The sequence below is a fragment of the Theropithecus gelada genome, chromosome 13, assembly GCF_003255815.1.
Source record: "Theropithecus gelada isolate Dixy chromosome 13, Tgel_1.0, whole genome shotgun sequence".
Taxonomy (NCBI): Eukaryota; Metazoa; Chordata; class Mammalia; order Primates; family Cercopithecidae; genus Theropithecus; species Theropithecus gelada.
In genome coordinates, this window is record NC_037681.1 from 19,200,143 (window position 1) to 19,217,319 (window position 17,177).

At 48.8% G+C, this 17,177-nt stretch overlaps 1 protein-coding gene across 1 annotated transcript in view; it reads left to right on the forward strand.

Annotated features, from left to right (window-relative positions):
• The window catches only part of TMEM131 (transmembrane protein 131), a 252,530-nt gene extending 235,684 nt beyond the window's left edge, over positions 1–16,846 (forward strand). The window contains exons 33-41 of the mRNA XM_025354313.1: positions 495–619; positions 6,589–6,713; positions 6,921–7,070; positions 10,949–11,114; positions 12,216–12,337; positions 12,441–12,537; positions 13,692–13,789; positions 14,385–14,545; positions 15,794–16,846. Of these exons, the coding sequence (XP_025210098.1) occupies positions 495–619; positions 6,589–6,713; positions 6,921–7,070; positions 10,949–11,114; positions 12,216–12,337; positions 12,441–12,537; positions 13,692–13,789; positions 14,385–14,545; positions 15,794–16,078 (1,329 nt within the window). The 3' untranslated portion in view covers positions 16,079–16,846. The remainder of the gene's footprint in view (positions 1–494; positions 620–6,588; positions 6,714–6,920; positions 7,071–10,948; positions 11,115–12,215; positions 12,338–12,440; positions 12,538–13,691; positions 13,790–14,384; positions 14,546–15,793) is intronic.
• Positions 16,847–17,177: the final 331 nt, after the last annotated feature.

A 17,177-nucleotide genomic window follows, 5' to 3' on the forward strand; every position in this document is an offset into this window, starting at 1 on the left:
ATAGTCGAGACAAATTTTGCTTTGAGATGGAGTCTCGCTCTGTGTCCCAGGCTGGAGTTCAGTGGCATGATCTTGGCTCACTGCAACCCCCGCCTCTCCAGTTCAAGCGATTCTCATGCCTCAGCCTCCTGAGTAGCTGGGATTACAGGCATGCGCCACCATGCCCAGCTAAGTTTTTGGATTTTTAGAAGAGACAGGGTTTTACCATGTTGCCCAGACTGGTCTTGAACTCCTGAGCTCAGGCAATCCACCTGCCTTGGCCTTCCAGAGTGCTGGGATTACAGGCATGAGCCACCGCACCGGCCGAAACAAATTAAAGGCGGCCAAAAAATGGACAGAACCACAATGAAGACAGATTTGAAGAAAGGAGTTTGTTTTTACATATATGATTTGTATATTTTTACATCTTTGATTTTGTGTCTGTATCTTAAAATGGAACTAATTTCAGTCATTTTATTAATCCTTCTCAGCAATTAAGTGTCCATTTTTTACAGGATACAGAAAAGCAAAAGGGAAAACAAGCCATGCCTGAAAAACATGAAAGTGAAATGTCTCAAGTGAAGCAAAAAAGCAAAAAACTCTTAATTAAGAAAGAAATCCCAACAGATGTGAAACCCAGGTGAGAGAAATAAATGTACGGAGAAATAAGGTCTATAAAGAAGTTACTGGCGAACGCCAGGTGCTGTTTTGATTTGGTTGGCTGCTTGGCTTTTAGGGGGGTTTATAGCAAAATCCAGGTGTGGCATCACATTCCTCTTGGGATTTTTCTGTCACCTGACGTGTACTGTTGTTGACTTACTCGGAACAGCCATATGCTTCTCAAGTCAGACGTGCAGAGGGCAGAGCTCACAGTCTGTTATAAAAATGTAGAAGGGAAGTTTCTGTTGGTGATTCAGTCCCAGGCTGAGATCCATTTTACTTCTGCACAAAGATGACCTTGAAGATTGAACCACAGGCACAAGCATGACTTTCCTCCAAAAGAGTTCTGGGTCGGTTGAATTGTTAAGCCAGTTGGGATCTAGAGTTCTGTGCCATGAAACTTGGAAAAGTTTGTTCTTCCGTAAAAGTGGTTCAGGGCAGATGTCAGCAGTCAGACAGTTCTACCATTAAATAACTCCAGTTCCTCCCCATGGGATGGGATTCAGTGGCCCCCACGGGGAGGGCTCATGCAGGCTGTTTCCCCAGGGAGATGAGTGAGTTGAACTGTTGGGTTGTTAACTGAAGTTACTTCACATTTTCATTTAACCTTGGCTCAGCGTCTACTTCATAATTTTAGCGTTGGTGCGTCAATAATAACTTTCCTGGTTCGTCGTATGGAACCGTCATCAGCATGGGAGCTGCTGTCTGCCCGCTTGTGGGTTGTGATCAGTGGGAAGTGATAGAGGAAGTCGAATAAATTAGGTGTGAATTTAAAAGGAAGACATGGCTTGTCTGTCATCGGAAGTGTGAACCTTAGATCTGTAGAAGGTCTGTTGTTACTCTCATCCTGGGAAACGTACTTGAGTTTTGCAAAAGCACCACTGACCTAGACTCTATCCTTAGATTTTATGGCTTCAGGCAGGGCCAGTCCTGTCCTGTAGAACCCAAAAGCTAGTAAGAAATTAGTGGTTACTGCAGTAAAATGTAACCTTGTCCCTGAATTTATGAAATAATACAGTATATGGTGGTGATTAGTAATGAAGTATTTGTACCTAAAATTTACTCTTCTGTGGAAATTGTTAGTTCAGGTGACCAGGTCCCACAGTTTGAGAGCAGTCTGGCCTAGGTAGAAGGAACGTCTAGCAGAATGGTGTCAGGTGGTTGATCATTTGAGGGGAGAAAGAAGAGGAGATCACCTCTTCTGGAGAGGAGGTTCACATACTTGGATCTCTCCTGAGAGAAACCCACCTGAGACACCAATATCCTGGTACCCCAGGACAGGAATAACACTGGGCTACTGGCTAGAGATTCTTCTTCTAGGCCTTTTACAGGCTTAGGTGAGTGATCAGATATTTTAAAGTAAGTGAGGCTAATAAGTCCAAATAATGAAAATCCTCATTTTTACATTTGCACAAATCTTGTGAGGTAGACATGCAATAATTCCTATGATGATAAATTTTAAAATCAGGGCTTCTAAGAATTACCTTAGAGATACCATTCCATAGGTGACTGTCACCAAGTTGGCCCTGTTGATTAGCCCTAATGCCTGAGCCTCAGTATTGTGAAGCAGATAGAACACACTAATCCTAACCCCCATTCCGGTTCCACTGACTTCTGTTGTATTCTGATTTTTTTTTACAAGTTGACCATTAGCAAATTTGCATTTGGAAAGTTAGTCAGAGACATTGCTTGAGTGTCACTACCTATGCAAGGGTTTTTAGTTCTCTGGTAAACCAAAAAGCGTAGGTTGGTCAGTCCTGAACCGCCCAGTCAAGGGGCAGTTATGGCAATAACCCGTGCTCTCTCAATATGTAGTTAAAAGATAAATCGACTGGGCATGGTGGCTCCCGCCTGTAATCCCAGCACTGTGGGAGGCCGAGGCGGGCGGATCACAAGGTCAGGAGATTGAGACCGTCCTGGCTAACATGGTGAAACCCCGTCTCTACTAAAAATACAAAAAAATTAGCCGGGCGTGGTGGTGGGCGCGTGTAGTCCCAGCTACTCGGGAGGCTGAGGCAGGAGAATGGCGTGAACCCGGAAGGCGGAGCTTGCAGTGAGCCGAGATCGCGCCACTGCACTCCAGCCTGGGTGACAGAGCGAGACTCCGTCTCAAAAATAAAAAAGATAAATCATCACCAGAACACAATTCAAGCCATGTACTTAAAACTGTCTTTTGTAACTGAAGAAATCTGTATGCAACCTGTCTTCTAACCTCCTTTATCTAATCTCTTTAAACTCACTGATCTCTCGTTTTTCTGAACTCGGGGATGAAAGTATTGAGAGTCAGAATGTATTAGTTCATCAGTCATTTAATCAGATAAAGACTGGTTTTTTTAATAACCAGAGAAGGTTGACTCTCTGAACAGAGCCATTCTCTGACTCCACTGCATTCTGATAGTAAATGTCAAACACTGTCCCTCAGGTAGAATCACGGCCAATCCTAGCTTTAGTGACTCCTGAAATTCCTGTCACCTTTTAGTGTGTTAATATATGATCCCGCATATCTGAAGGACAGGTACACACCTTTTCATAAGCTATGTCATTAATAGGCATATATCATTGCTTTCTTTTGGAAGCTTTATAAGAGGTGATAAAGCCAAAGGAACGGCTCACCCCCATCCATCCACACTCCCAAGAGCTGACCTCAGAAAAATCCCTTCTAGGAAATGGGAGCGTGGGGCTGCAGCAGCAGTCTGATCTCACCGTGTTTTCCAGCTGTGGCAACACAGAAACGGGCCTGCAGACCTCCAGAAGACTGTAGTCTATGTCAGAGATGCCAGGGAACGGGAATCAGATCTCAGGCCCTGAAGGTTTCCGCAGAACCAGGAAGGACCCAGGGCATCCCTGGTTTAGGATCCTGAGTATACACTGATCCTTTTGTTTTTCTATTTGTTTATCAACAGTGTATGTTGACATAAATGTAATAATCTAAAATAAGCAAAAGAAGTTAAGTAGATAAACTAATCATATTATCTCTAAAAATCTGCTTAAATAACATGCTCAACTCAGGGCCAGGGGCCGTGAACACCACACTGCGCACGCCAGCCCCAGACCTGTCAGCGCTGGGAAAACCCTGCCTCCACGGCCGGTCCCGTCCCGAGCTGTGTCCTCAGGTCTGCCTCTCTCCTCCCCAGACAGAGGTGTGTACTGTGTATTACAGGAATAAAAACAGGCCAGGCCCCAGTCAGGTGTAACGTTGTGAAAAGCAAAAATAAAAATACGAAATCTCAGAATATTAAGAAAAAGAAAAACATTGTTATTAAAACATGGGGGAAAATATATTATAAAAATGGGCCAGGTGTGGTAGCTCACACCTATAATCCCAGCACTTTGGGAGGTCAAGGCAGGAGGATTGCTTGAGCCCAGGAGTTCAAGACCAGCCTTGACAGTATAGCAAGACCTCATCTTACAAAAATGTTTTCTTTTAAATTAGCCAGGTGTGATGGCACACACCTGTAGACCCAACTACTAGGGAGGTTGAGGCAGGAGGATTGCTTGAGCCCAGGAGTTAGAGACTTCAGAGAGCCGTGATTATGCCACTGCACTCTAGCCTGGGCAACAGAGTGAGACCCTGTCAATAAATAAATCAATCCTGGCATCTGAACTACCTTTGTTTTTCCTTTTTAAAAAGAATCACTTGAGTCTGGGCACGGTGGCTCACGCCTGTAATCCCACTGTAATCCCAGCACTTTGGGAGGCCAAGGAGGGCAGATCACCTGAGGTCAGAACTTCAAGACCAGCCGCGACAACATGGTGAAACCCCATCTCTGTTAAAAACACAAACATTAACCAAGCATGGGGGCACACACCTGTAATTCCAGCTACTCAGGAGGCTGAGGCAGGAGAATCACTTGAGCCTGGGAGGCAGAGGTTGCAGTGAACCAAGATCATGCCACTGCACTCCAGCCTGGGTGACAGTGTGAGACTCTGTCTCAAAAAAATAAATAAAAAGAATTGCTTCAGTTAAGTTGGCCATTACCCATTTTATTCAGAAACCTTAAAAAAGGTTTCTTGATAGAGATCATCTGGCTTAATTTAGGAAAGTATGAATCAGCAAAAATAACAGAAGTCTGGCACCTTTCTTCTTAAAAACCAGTTACTTTTACAGGGGCACAGAATTTAGTTTTGTATAGATACCCACACACACTTAAAAATAAATCACACCCACACCACCTCCACCTCCACCACCAGAGGGCTGGTGTCTACTATGGGAGCCTTTGGGGTTATTCTTAGAAGATGGGGTTTTTAAATAACCCTGTCGGTTAGAAGTGGAAGAGATACAAAAGATTTTATAATACTGTAGCATTCATCATCTGGTCCATAAACAGTGGATTTTTCACTTCAGTTTGTTATCCTACCTAAAATTCTACTTATTGGGGCTAATGGAAACCCTTGGCTTTTTGGTTTACTCTTACTAATTCCAGATATAATACCTACTTACTATGGAAAATGTGAAATACAGAGCAACAAAAGAGTGAAAAGAAAATGTCCTTTCACCCTACCACCTTATAAAATGTTTGTAAACAGCCTTCTTAAATGTATTTGTTCATTTATGAGCTCACACTTGACACTGAGGATGTTGGGGAGCGAGGGTGTTGTGGCGCCGTTAGATCTGGAAAGTTGGAACCCTTCTCACCCTGTATCCTGTGGGTCGGGAGGACAGAAGGCAACATGGTGCATGAAGAACTTGGAGGATGGGGCCGGAAGGCCTCAGTGGCATCACACACCTGAGGGGTGGGGGCAGGAAGCACACTGAAATGTGGGAAGTGCTGGAGATGCATCCATTTTATACCGTCTGTTCAGACTTTGCAAATTTGTGATGAAAAGCTAGCTGTCAGCTCAACCCTGAACTGACAGCTGTCACCAGGAGCTCCGTGGAGATCCCTGAGGATTCTTGGAAGATTTCTCCAAAGGGGCCACTGGGCTCTCTGAGCTGCATCTCAGCCTTTGCTGGAAAAGGTCCTTCTTGGGCCACATTAGCTGAGCTCCTTCCGGAGGTCCTCCCAGTCCCGGACATGGTCTTGGCGGGCATTAGAGATGCGGCTTCATAAAGAATGCCTTTGTAGCCCATACAGGTACTCCGCTCCCAATGCCGTCTTCCGTGGGCCGGCTACCCAGTTCTTTCCTCTGAGATTCATTCTTTCCAGCTGCTGTCCCGGCAGGTTTTCCTGTCGCACTTACTGAGCTTTGGAAATTTAAGATCGATCATCATGCTTCCTATTGTGTGTGGCTGACAGGAAGTTGAGAGTCAATTAATTGTCCTATTTATACATGCTTATTATCTTAAGCTTACCTCAAAATCTTTCAGAAAGCATGTCACTCTAAATAAATAAAAAAAAAAGAATATTTAAATTTTTTGCCTAAGATTAACCCTGAGCTCAAGAATAAGGAAGAAAGTTCATCCCAGCCCATGCCCTGCGGTAACCAGGAACATAGCTCTGGGTCACCTCATAATTTTCTATGAGGAAAATGTGTTCAGTTTTGAATAGTGGAGCCTCTGATGTTGCAGATCTGAGATCTTTCACAGTCTTCGTGTTCAGGAATCTCAGTGGTGGGAGTCTAGATACTGGGAGAGACTCACTCACGGGCAGAATGACTGCACTTCCAGCACTGAGCAGCAAGTTGGTGCTAAGGGTTTTCTTTCTGTGCCTTATCTGAGACAGATCCTCCCTCCCATTACGTATTGCTAAATAATGGACCTCAGTTCATTGTCAGCACTCGGAATAGCAAAGGTTCAGTCTGCAAGTGCTGACTGACTGCTGGGCAGTCTTAGCGACAGAGTTGGGCACGCAGCCGGTGCTGAGTGAGGACCAAGGGTGGATAACTCCCCAGGAAGCTACATTAGCTTCCTGCATGCAGTTATATTGTAGAAGAATTACAATCTTAATGACTTCCGTCCTCCAACACAAAGGAATACATTTGTATATTCCATCCATGTTTGTCTTTCAGTTCATTAGAACTACCGTATACTCCCCCTTTGGAAAGTAAGCAACGTAGAAATCTCCCAAGCAAGATTCCTCTTCCAACTGCAATGACAAGTGGATCCAAATCACGAAATGCCCAGAAAACAAGAGGTATTGTCATTTTGTTCTCTGTGATCATGTCTGACAGATCTTTTCATAGTGTTAACAGTTGTTGTGCATTATCAATACGCAGTCAGTAGTTATTAGTCATGCAAGGCTAAGGCTGTGTTCTTGTCCCCATTAGAAGGTTCACTGAAATAGACCTGAAAGAAAGGAATTATCCTCCATTAACCATGTTCTTTTCTGATTTTTGTGCAGGTACAAGTAAGTTAGTGGATAACAGACCACCTGCCCTAGCAAAATTCCTCCCGAATAGTCAAGAATTAGGCAACACCAGTAGCTCAGAGGGCGAAAAAGACTCGCCCCCACCGGAGTGGGATTCTGTTCCAGTTCACAAACCCGGCAGCTGTAAGTACAGTGGCTGAGAGACCACAGGGCTCCACTTACCCGCAGTCCTCCCCACTCTGGGCGTGGAACTCTTCAGGGGCATGTTGCTTTAAAATACCCATTGGCAGCGCTTTGCCAGCTAAGAGCCCGTTGTTAACTAGCCTAATCAGTGACTAACCTGCTGTAGGTTGAAATCAGTCCTGGTGAGATTATTTACATCAGGGGAATCATTCAACAATTCACATCAGGGCTTTTTTTTTTTCAGGGAGCTGGTATACTAGCACACCACTGCCCAGTGTGCAAAATGGAATGGTCTGTTTGGAGTGGTTAATCTTCTAAAGAATTGTTTGCCTTATAAAAGCATTGACTCAGCAGTCCTTTACCTGACGAATTCCTCGTTTATAGTGTAATTGTTTTTGTAAAAATTCCATTTCCTCTCAACTTTACCCATGTCTTTTTATATAAGCACCCTACACAAAGGTTTCATCATTTTTCCTACTACCTTCTTGACCTTGTTTCTGCAGTTCGGCCTGCAGTAAATCAAGCCAGTAGGCGCAGTCAACCAAAATAGAAGTCCTCACCCTGTAGACACTTGACCTGAAATAGGGGACAAGAGAGACCAGCAAAGGGAGGGGCTGACAGCAGGGATTTGGGACCGAGAGAGGTCCTGGCCTTAGGACTGACTGGTCCGTGCTCACCACTGTGTTGGAGTGTGCCAGAGGGTGAGTGAGGAAGACCAGAGATGCAGTCAGGTTTGAGCAACAGTTGGGTCATTGAAGGTGAAAGGGTTGGACGAAGGGCAGGCTCACTGGGCTGAATGAGGGCAGAGAGCCTGGAGGCTCGGCTGGGGCGTCCATGCTCTCGCCAGGATGTGTAGATACATCGTGGAAAGGATGCTGTCTGAGATACACCCTGTAGCCCTATTTGCCATGAGACTTTGTGGCACCTTTTACTACTACTTTTTGCCTGGGGTGAGATACAATCCTAAATCCTTCACTCAACAAATCTTGAAGAAGACCATGGGTGGTCCGTGTGTCCAGGCGGGATGCTTCTGCTTCCTGGAGCCCCCTGAGGTTTCTGCTGGCCACTGGCCCTTGGCTTAACACTCCACGATTTAGGCAGTTCCCCATTAAACAGATGCCACTTTCAGCAACAGAACACAGCCCCTGGAGCCAGTTTCACAGGGGTGTTCTGAGGCCCAGTGAGGCGACATGAGCCGTGCTGGTGACGTAACAACACAAGCATCATGCTGCTGGGAGAGCGGGCGACAGCCAGACACGGCCACAAGCTGGCGGGCAGCATCCCCAGCCGGTGGCACCTGAGCCACCTGAGTGTTGGCATCACTCCCTCTGTGGATGGGAAAGGATGACAGGACCTGACCCCAGGCAGGAGATTCTGGTGCCACCCCTCGGGGGGGATGTGGGAAATGGCAGGCCAGCCCTCTGGAGGAGGAACTGTGAAGAGCCCGGTGCCGCAGGCCTCAGTTTCCTGCCTGGCTCTTCTGCAGAGGCCAGCTGGTGCATCTGAGCATGGTGCCTCGGGGCAGAGCTCCCAGTGTGCAGTGGGGAGAGATGCAGAGCTTATCTCCTCAGCCCACGTCTGTGCAGTCCTTTTGTTTTTCTAGCCGAGCAATCCCTTACACTGGTTCCAAGCCCTGTGACCTCTCTGCTCTGCCAGCTTTACTAAAGTGTTCCAGCAGAGCTCCACTCGATAGAGAATATGGGTGCAGGAAACCCAGGAGAGTCGGTCCCACATGCTCCCCATCACTTTTACCTTCCTGCTCTGCCCCCGCTTTCTCATCCCCTTTCCTCCCTTCGCCTCCCTTGGTGTTTCGTCTTGCTCAGACCTGAAGTTCTGCGAGCGCTGTCAGCAGTGCCAAGCTTAGTGCAGTTCCTTGGGGTGAAAGCGTTGGTCCCACCCAGGACTGTGCAGCCGGCACGTGGCAGTAGTTACTGGTGGGGTTGTGCAGCCGCTGTGTAAAGATCGCTCCATCCCAAGTAGCACCCCTTAGCATGGTGCCCTGTACCATACGAGTTGCAGAGAAAATTCTCCTTCAATAATTTCATGATTTACAAAGGCAAAAAATACAAAGGGTTAATAAAAGGCAAATCAGAAGACACAAAGGAAAATGTTAATAATATTTGAATCAAAACATTCTCTAATTGCACCCCCCGTACTGTTCTGAGTCTCCCCTTCACTCCTGCCTCAAGCACTGTTTCGTAGGGGCTTTTCCTAGCTTCCCTTTGCTTTTCCTGTTTCATTTCATCATCACAGTCTTGGGAGCATCTGCAGCACTGGGCCCCGTGAAACACATTCCATCCACAGGAGCTGCCCACGCCTTTCCCCAGGACAGGCACCTGGGAGGATCCAGCGCACACAACGGAGCACAGCGGCTCCAAGTGTGGGCGCTGCCCGAGGGGATGAGTCGCTGCAGGGGCGGAGGGAGGCCAGAGAAGGTGGCTAGAGAAGGGTCAGGACAGTTGTGCAGATAGCAAGCTGACAGTGTAGACGTGGTGTCAGATGGGAGGCCTCAGAGAAGCGTGAGGGGGACATGGAGATTCGAGCAGGGCTCATACAGGAGAGCACTGTGAGACACATCCTGAGTGTGGGCATCAGGCCAGCAGATCCGCAGAGCCAGCGAGGAGGGGCCCACGTCATCAAGGGGTGGGAGTGGGCGGGTGGGAGTCTGGTACCAGCACCGGCAGCACTGGGGAAGGTGAGAGAGAAGGTAGCAGGCGGCCCTGAGGATGGGGGAGTGGGGAGTGGAGAGCACGGGCTTCCAAGGGAAGGCTGCTTTACTCGGCAGGGCCACGCTAGAGCCTTGACCTCGCCAAGCCCTGGGGAGCCTTGAGCCCTGAGCCCTGGGGGTGGGGGAGAAGTAGCTTGTGCTAGAGAGTATGACGCGGGAAGCAGTGGCCGCAGGCAGAGCGGCTGCAGCGTGGCAGCGAGGGGACGGGAGAAGCGGAGCGGGGGGTACTCAGGGTACGCAGAAATCTCACAAGGCAGGAGGGGCCAGCCAGGGACCCAGCGGGAGGACGCCCAGCTGGGCAGGCCTGGACTGGGGATTGTGCCCTGTGGTGACGGGAATTCACAGCTCTCCCCTCACCTTCTTCCTCTTGCAGTAGCTACAGCAGCACCACGTTGCACACAATAGATGTGCAAAATGATACATTTTTCTGATCAAAGGTATACATATTTCCATGTACTGAGAATGTTATTTTATGACCGAAATTTTTTGTTTTAATTTTAGAGGCGGGGTCAGGCTGGAGTGCAATGGTGTGATTATAGCTCACTGCAGCCTCAAACTCCTGGCTGAAGCAGGCCTCCCACCTTAGCCTCCCAAAGTGCTGAGGTTACCAGTCCGAGCCACTGTGCCCAGCCTGTTTTAGATTTTTAAAACAGCTGTATAGACATTACCTTAAAGGACACAGGAATATACTAGGAGCTGAATAGGGATCAGAGCTGCACATTCCCGTCACGCCAACAGAGAGGCTTTACTGAACTGGGGGATTCAGCCTGGAACGCTGCACCTCCCGCAGCTGTAAACCTGCGTGTAGGCACGAGGCTTTTCCGGGTCCCCAGGCAGCGGCCTCAGCGCTCCACCCCTGGAGGACGTGGAAGGACCCTCCTTCTTGCCTGAGGTGGGGGAGTGAAGACGTTGTCGCCACGCAGCACAGCAGGGACAGGGCACGTTCTCACTCCCCTCAGATCCCCAGTGCAGAGAGATGTGGCTGCTTTCCCTTTAAAGCCTGTGAAACAGAACACATCGAAGAGCTTTCGTTTGTTCTCTTCTTTGTAGAAGAGCTTGAGTTCTGCATCGTCCAGAGAACATTCGGAGTGATTGGAAGACTGCTCATCAAAACACGACACTAACAAGCCCTTTCGTTTTTGATTTCCAGCTACCGATAGTCTTTATAAACTTTCTCTGCAAACCCTCAACGCAGACATTTTCTTAAAACAACGCCAGACCTCACCGACACCTGCCTCCCCGTCTCCCCCGGCCGCCCCCTGCCCCTTCGTGGCCCGGGGCAGCTACAGCAGCATCGTCAACAGCAGCTCCAGCAGGTAGGCCCTGCTGCTTCCTTTCCAGTCCTCAGCTCGAACCGTGCCTGAAACCCAGTGTCACACCCTTTACGTAGAAACACCGGCCAGAGACCACTGTCTGCTGTTACTTCTGACAACTGCCGGCTTGTGTGGGCCCCTTTACATGGGGTCCACCCCCTCTTCTGCTGCTGTGCTGGTGCCCAGCTCCAACAGTAACGCCGTTCCCATTCTAATCCAGTCATTCTTCCCACCCTTGGACCGAGAAATGCACCGTTTAACTCACTAGAGGGATATTTTCATTGAGGAGCCAGTGAACATTTACTAAGCATTACATGAAGACCTAAAGGGGATTCCTGTGAGTTGGGAGTATGGGTTTATATTTTGGCCTTTGGACAATTTGACTTAGGACTTAGAAGGGCAGGATCTGGTCCAAGACTGTTGTGCTGGGTGAGGTGCTGCAGTAGGGGATGTGTGCACCCGGGACGGCAGCCTCCTGACCACACAGACGATGCAGGAACCATGCTGTTCTCCGAGGCACAGAGCCTCGCTTGTGTCCGCCTGCCACAGTGTAGCGCAAGCCTGACAGTCACAGATGGCGTTCTCACTGTGTGCCTCCCCGTGGCGTGGGTTTCTGTGCACCGCATCACCGGCCAGCCTGGGGTCAGGTTCGCCCCCCATTGCCCAAGAGGCAGTAACCGCTGAGGCTGGGGGAGCCACCCCGCTTAGGGGCCTTGACACAGGAGCACCTCGCCGTGTCCTGGCAGGGAAGGGGACTCCCTGAGGCCCAGCCCTTCCCGGTGTCAGTGCCTGCCCTCTGCATTTCCTGCCGGGTGGCTCTAGCGTTCTTCACAAAAGTGTGATCAAAGCCTCTGCCAGTCCCTAAATTGTGATCCCGCCCTGGTCTCTCATAGTGATCTTTCGTTTTCTTACCTTTCTCCAGAACGCCCTCTATCTCTGATTAAGCGGTCTGAGGCCCCAGAGCATGTGACATGAGGCTGAGCGATGCTCTGTGAGCTGCCCCGCTGCAGAGAAGCCCACTTGGGGCTCAGTCCTGCCAGCCCCACACCTCTCCGAGGCAGGGCACTGCTGAGGAATGAGTTCTCTCTTTGCTTCTTTTTCAAGTGACCCTAAAATAAAGCAGCCAAATGGAAGCAAACACAAGTTGACAAAGGCAGCCTCACTTCCGGGCAAGAACGGCAACCCCACTTTTGCTGCAGTCACGGCCGGCTACGACAAGAGCCCAGGTCAGTGCCTTTGCCTCAGGGACCTGCCACGCCGGGCGCCAGGCCTGGTGGAAGGACCTCTGCCCTGATGTACCTTCCATTGATTGAGCGTCCATTGTTACAGGTGGGAATGGCTTTGCTAAAGTTTCTTCGAACAAAACAGGTTTCTCCAGCACCCTGGGCATTTCACACGCTCCTGTTGACAGCGATGGCTCAGACAGGTACGGTAGACCACCACTAACCGCTAGAAAGACGGAAGGCTTCTCAAGTTGGGTTAGCACCTTTTATCCATAAGTGGGTTTCAGGGCATCCTTCCCCTGATTTACAAGGATCAGAAGTGGTCAGGTGCCTCTGAGAAATCATGTCTGCTGGCTGGAAGCAGAAAGCCGGCTGTGGTGCCTTCCCCGGGTGGGGGGTCCAGGTAGAGAAAGGGGCACCCACGCCTGTCTCAGCCCAGCAGGCACGCATGTTAAACCTGTTCTCACTCCCCTCCGTCTCCTGGCCTGTGGTAAGATGGGATCTGATCGTTAAAAACAGCAGAGCAACAGTTACTTGGGAGGAGGGAAATTTGGAGCGAATACTAGACAGTTTATGGTAAATCGTTGGCCACGCCCCTTTCGTGAGCCAGGCTTGTCCATGCAGCAGTCACCTAGGTTGACTTTTCCTGACAAGCAACAATAGAGCCCCAATGTACCTACTTTGCACTAATAGCAAATGAGTCCTAGATTTGAAATTGGTTTTTTTGTTTGTTTGTGGTTTTTTGTTTTTTTTTTTTTTTGAGACGGAGTCTCGCTCTGTCACCCAGGCTAGAGTGCAGTGGCGGGATCTCAGCTCACTGCAAGCTCCGCCTCCCGGGTTCCCGCCATTCTCCTGCCTCAGCCTCCCGAGTAGCTGGGACTACAGGCGCCCGCCACCACACCCGGCTAAATTTTTGTATGTTTTTAGTAGAGATGGGGTTTCACCGTGTTCGCCAGGATGGTCTCAATCTCCTGACCTCGTGATCCGCCCGTCTTGGCCTCCCAAAGTGCTGGGATTACAGGCTTGAGCCACCGCACTCGGCCTGAAATAGTTTTTAAATAAACCTTCCATTACCAAAAAGCAAACAGAAGGAAAAAAATGTCTGTTTCTCTGCAAAACACTTGCTTTAAACTGGGCTGTGGGCTAGTGATAGGTCATCCGGAGCTCGGAGGCTCCCTCCGGCTCAGTCCTTGTGGGAAGCAGCCATTGTTCAGCTCCTCCTTTTGTCTTCGTTTTTAATATTTGAGTACCCCCAGTTGAAGCAGTGTCTCCTGTTTGTGAAGCTGTGCACTATGGATCCGTTTTCACTAACCACCATACATTTCTGTGTGTTGCGTTTTCCTCTTGTAACATTTAGCTCGGGTTTGTGGAGTCCCGTCAGCAACCCAAGCAGCCCTGACTTCACTCCCCTCAATTCGTTCTCCGCCTTTGGAAATTCTTTTAATCTAACTGGTGGTGAGTGTTTAACACTAGATGTGTAACTAATAAGCCTGTGGACAGAGGAAGGGAGAGGAGGTGTGGTTTTGTGTGCTGGAGAACGCGGCACAGCAGCGCTGCGGAAGGAGGCCCCGCAGGAAGCTCCCTGGGAAGGGTCCCCTCCCCTCCTCCTCCCTCACCCACACCAGCAGCCCGAAGGGGCAGAGGACCGGGCTTGACACGGTGCGTGCACCAGTTGGTGTGAGTTCCACGGCAGGTACTGAAGGGCTTCACAGAAGGGTTCCGGTCTGAAATGGGGCCCTGAGCATGCCAGGGGTCCTCTTCTTGCTGTCCAGAACCGGAGGTCACCATGGAAGCTTCGCATTAGCTATCATGTGAGAGTGGGGAATGTTTGCATTTGGATGTCATCAGTGGCACGTCAGCTCGTGCACTGTGCGGTCGAGTTCTGGAGGACATCCCTGCCCCTGCTTCCGCTGGGCTGTGGTGGGGCTGGGGCAGTGGGTGTGGTGGCTCCAGGAGCAGTGGTGGGAGGTGTGCCGTTGAGTGAAGCCCCATGCCGTGGTGATCATGGCAAAACCAAATGTGGACTTGACGACTGTTGCTTTATTTCCAGAAGTTTTCAGCAAACTCGGATTATCTCGATCGTGCAATCAGGCCTCACAGAGGAGCTGGAACGAGTTCAATAGTGGCCCTTCATACCTTTGGGACTCGCCAGCGACAGATCCCAGTCCTTCCTGGCCAGCCAGTTCCGGCTCCCCGACCCACACAGCCACAGTGAGTACTTGGGGCTGGGGCTGAGGCCTGGCCCTGGCCCACTCACTCGCCACCTGCCATTGCTGTCACATGGATGGCACTGACACAGTTATAAACAACCAACAGCAATATCAGAGGGGTGGGTTAATCCTTCTGTTATCTTCACTGCTTTGTGTTCGTATTCTGTCAAAATGATCGATGGATGTTCTTCAGAGCCATTACAATCAGGAAGTTTTAGGAAGAACAACTGAACTGCTTTGAGGTTGGTCTCTGGAGTCCCTCCTCATAGATCAAGGGCATTTTCTGCCTCTTCCCCACCTGTAAATGGACCCCAAGGGTGGCCATAGGCCTGTGGCAGGTTCAGATGGCTGAGGGAAGCCTTTAGATCTGTGCAGTGCAGGCACTGGGCTCCCAGGAGCAAGCTCGATACTGCGTTTACTTCGTTGCTGAGAAGCCCCTGTCTCTTAGCTTAGATTTTCTAGAGCGCATTTGTTTGCCTCTTGGCCGAAGTCTCCTGCAAAGATCATGCACCCAAAGAGTATTCTTGCCGAGGAAAATAATTAGTGGTTCTGGCTTGCACAAAATTATGACAGAAAAATATGACCCCACTGCGTTTGCCTCTTTATTCTCAGAAAAACTAAATTAGACATGCAAGGTTTCATAATAGATATTTCAACTTTACAGATTCCAAAGTTTGTCTTCATGTGTAATTATTCAACCTTCTGTTTTAAAACCACCTGAACCACTCTTTAAAAGAGAAGTCAGCAAACTTTGTATAGAGTCAGATAGTGACTATTGTAGGCTCTGAAGGCCGTGCTTCACCGCTGCCATGGGAGTGCACAGGCCGATGGGCGCAGCTGTGTTCCAATACAACTCTCTTTACAAAAGTAGGCAGAGCTGGATTGGTCCACGGCTGTCCTTTCTTAAAATATCACAACCAGCCGGCACGGTGGCTAATGCCTGTAATCCCAGCACTTTGGGAGGCTGAGGTGGGAAGATCGCTTGAGCCCAGGAGTTTGAGGCTGCAGTGAGCCATGATCACACCACTGCACTCCAGCCTGAGTGATGGAGCAAGACCCTGTCTCAAAAAGATCAGAATCATCTGCTCATAAATATATGTGTAAAACATTTGTTCTAAAGTGAGCAGAGTGAGAGGAACGCGTGCCCCAGCCTCATCTTTTCTGTAGCCTTACCCCCTTACCCCTACCCCCTTACCCACTTGACCCTCTGCCTGCCGGGCTCAGTGCTGGACACTTTGTTTTGTCACAGTCGGTCCTCGGTAACACCAGCGGCCTGTGGTCCACCACTCCATTCAGCAACTCCATTTGGTCCAGCAACCTTAGCAGCGCCCTTCCCTTCACAACTCCAGCAAACACGCTGGCAAGCATCGGCCTCATGGGCACAGAAAACTCCCCTGCTCCCCACGCCCCCTCTGCCTCCAGCCCAGCTGACGACTTGGGACAGACCTACAACCCGTGGCGGATATGGAGCCCCACGATTGGAAGAAGAAGCTCGGACCCTTGGTCTAATTCGCACTTTCCTCACGAGAATTAAATTAGGCAAAAAACAAACAAACAAACATAGTGGGCCCTCGTCTAGATCATGATGTGCCAGTTTCTGAAACATCTGTTTAAGGCTCTTACTGCAGCTCCCCCTCCCCATCCTCCTCATCTTTGCAAAACAGACCCAAGCAGTGCAGGCTCAGACCACTAGCTTCTTTCAGATCTTTCTTGCAATTATGATAACATGAGATTGCTGTTGTGCTTTTAGAGAAAAGTCTGGACTCAGCCACAAACTCTAATAAGACCTGTACATCTGAAGACCTTTCCCGTTAACTGCGTTTTGACCACCTGTCTTCCCCATGCTTTATTTATCTGTATGAACACATTTGACATTACAGCTAAGGAAATAATTTGAGTTGATTCAGAAGTCCTGGCATGTGACAATTTTGTTAAATTACCAAGTTTGGTTTTTAATAATTTCGCAATATTATGCGCCAAGATCTAATTTTAAAACTGTATGAGGACTTTGTGCTGAAAATACAGAGTATTTTTTTAAAGTAAGGCTGTCTTGGTTTAAAAGCAGATTACAGAAATGTAAGTCAACTTAAGAACAGTGAATGAATGTAAAAACATTCAGTTGAGACCATATGCATTTTCTGTGCTGTTTGTACTTGAGGTATGTAACATTTGTATACCTGAACTTATTTTAAAGATGAACTGAAATGCACATAGCCAAGTCTTGAGATACAAGATTGAATGTGTATTTCTTAAAAATACAACTTTGTGTTGTACTTTGAAATAAATGATGCTTTTTTCAAAAGCCTTGACTTGTTTTGTGGTTTTTTACACACAAGGTTTATTTGTTAGGATTTTCTCACACCAGAGTAAACCCCCTTATCCTTGGCTTGCTCTCTCATTGCTGGAGCGGACAGGTTAAGATGGGGCTTGCTCTCTCATTGCTGGAACTAACTGCAGCGTCTGATGGAGTTCTGTGTGCTCCCGTGGCAATCATGGAGGGTCCTTGATAGAAAACGACTTGAAAGCCTGTTTGGATTCATCCAGTACGCGTTTTCCCTCTGCCACTATCCTAAAAGGCCTCATAAAAAGCAGTCATTGCTACCACGTATTGAGTACTGACTCTGCGTCAGGTA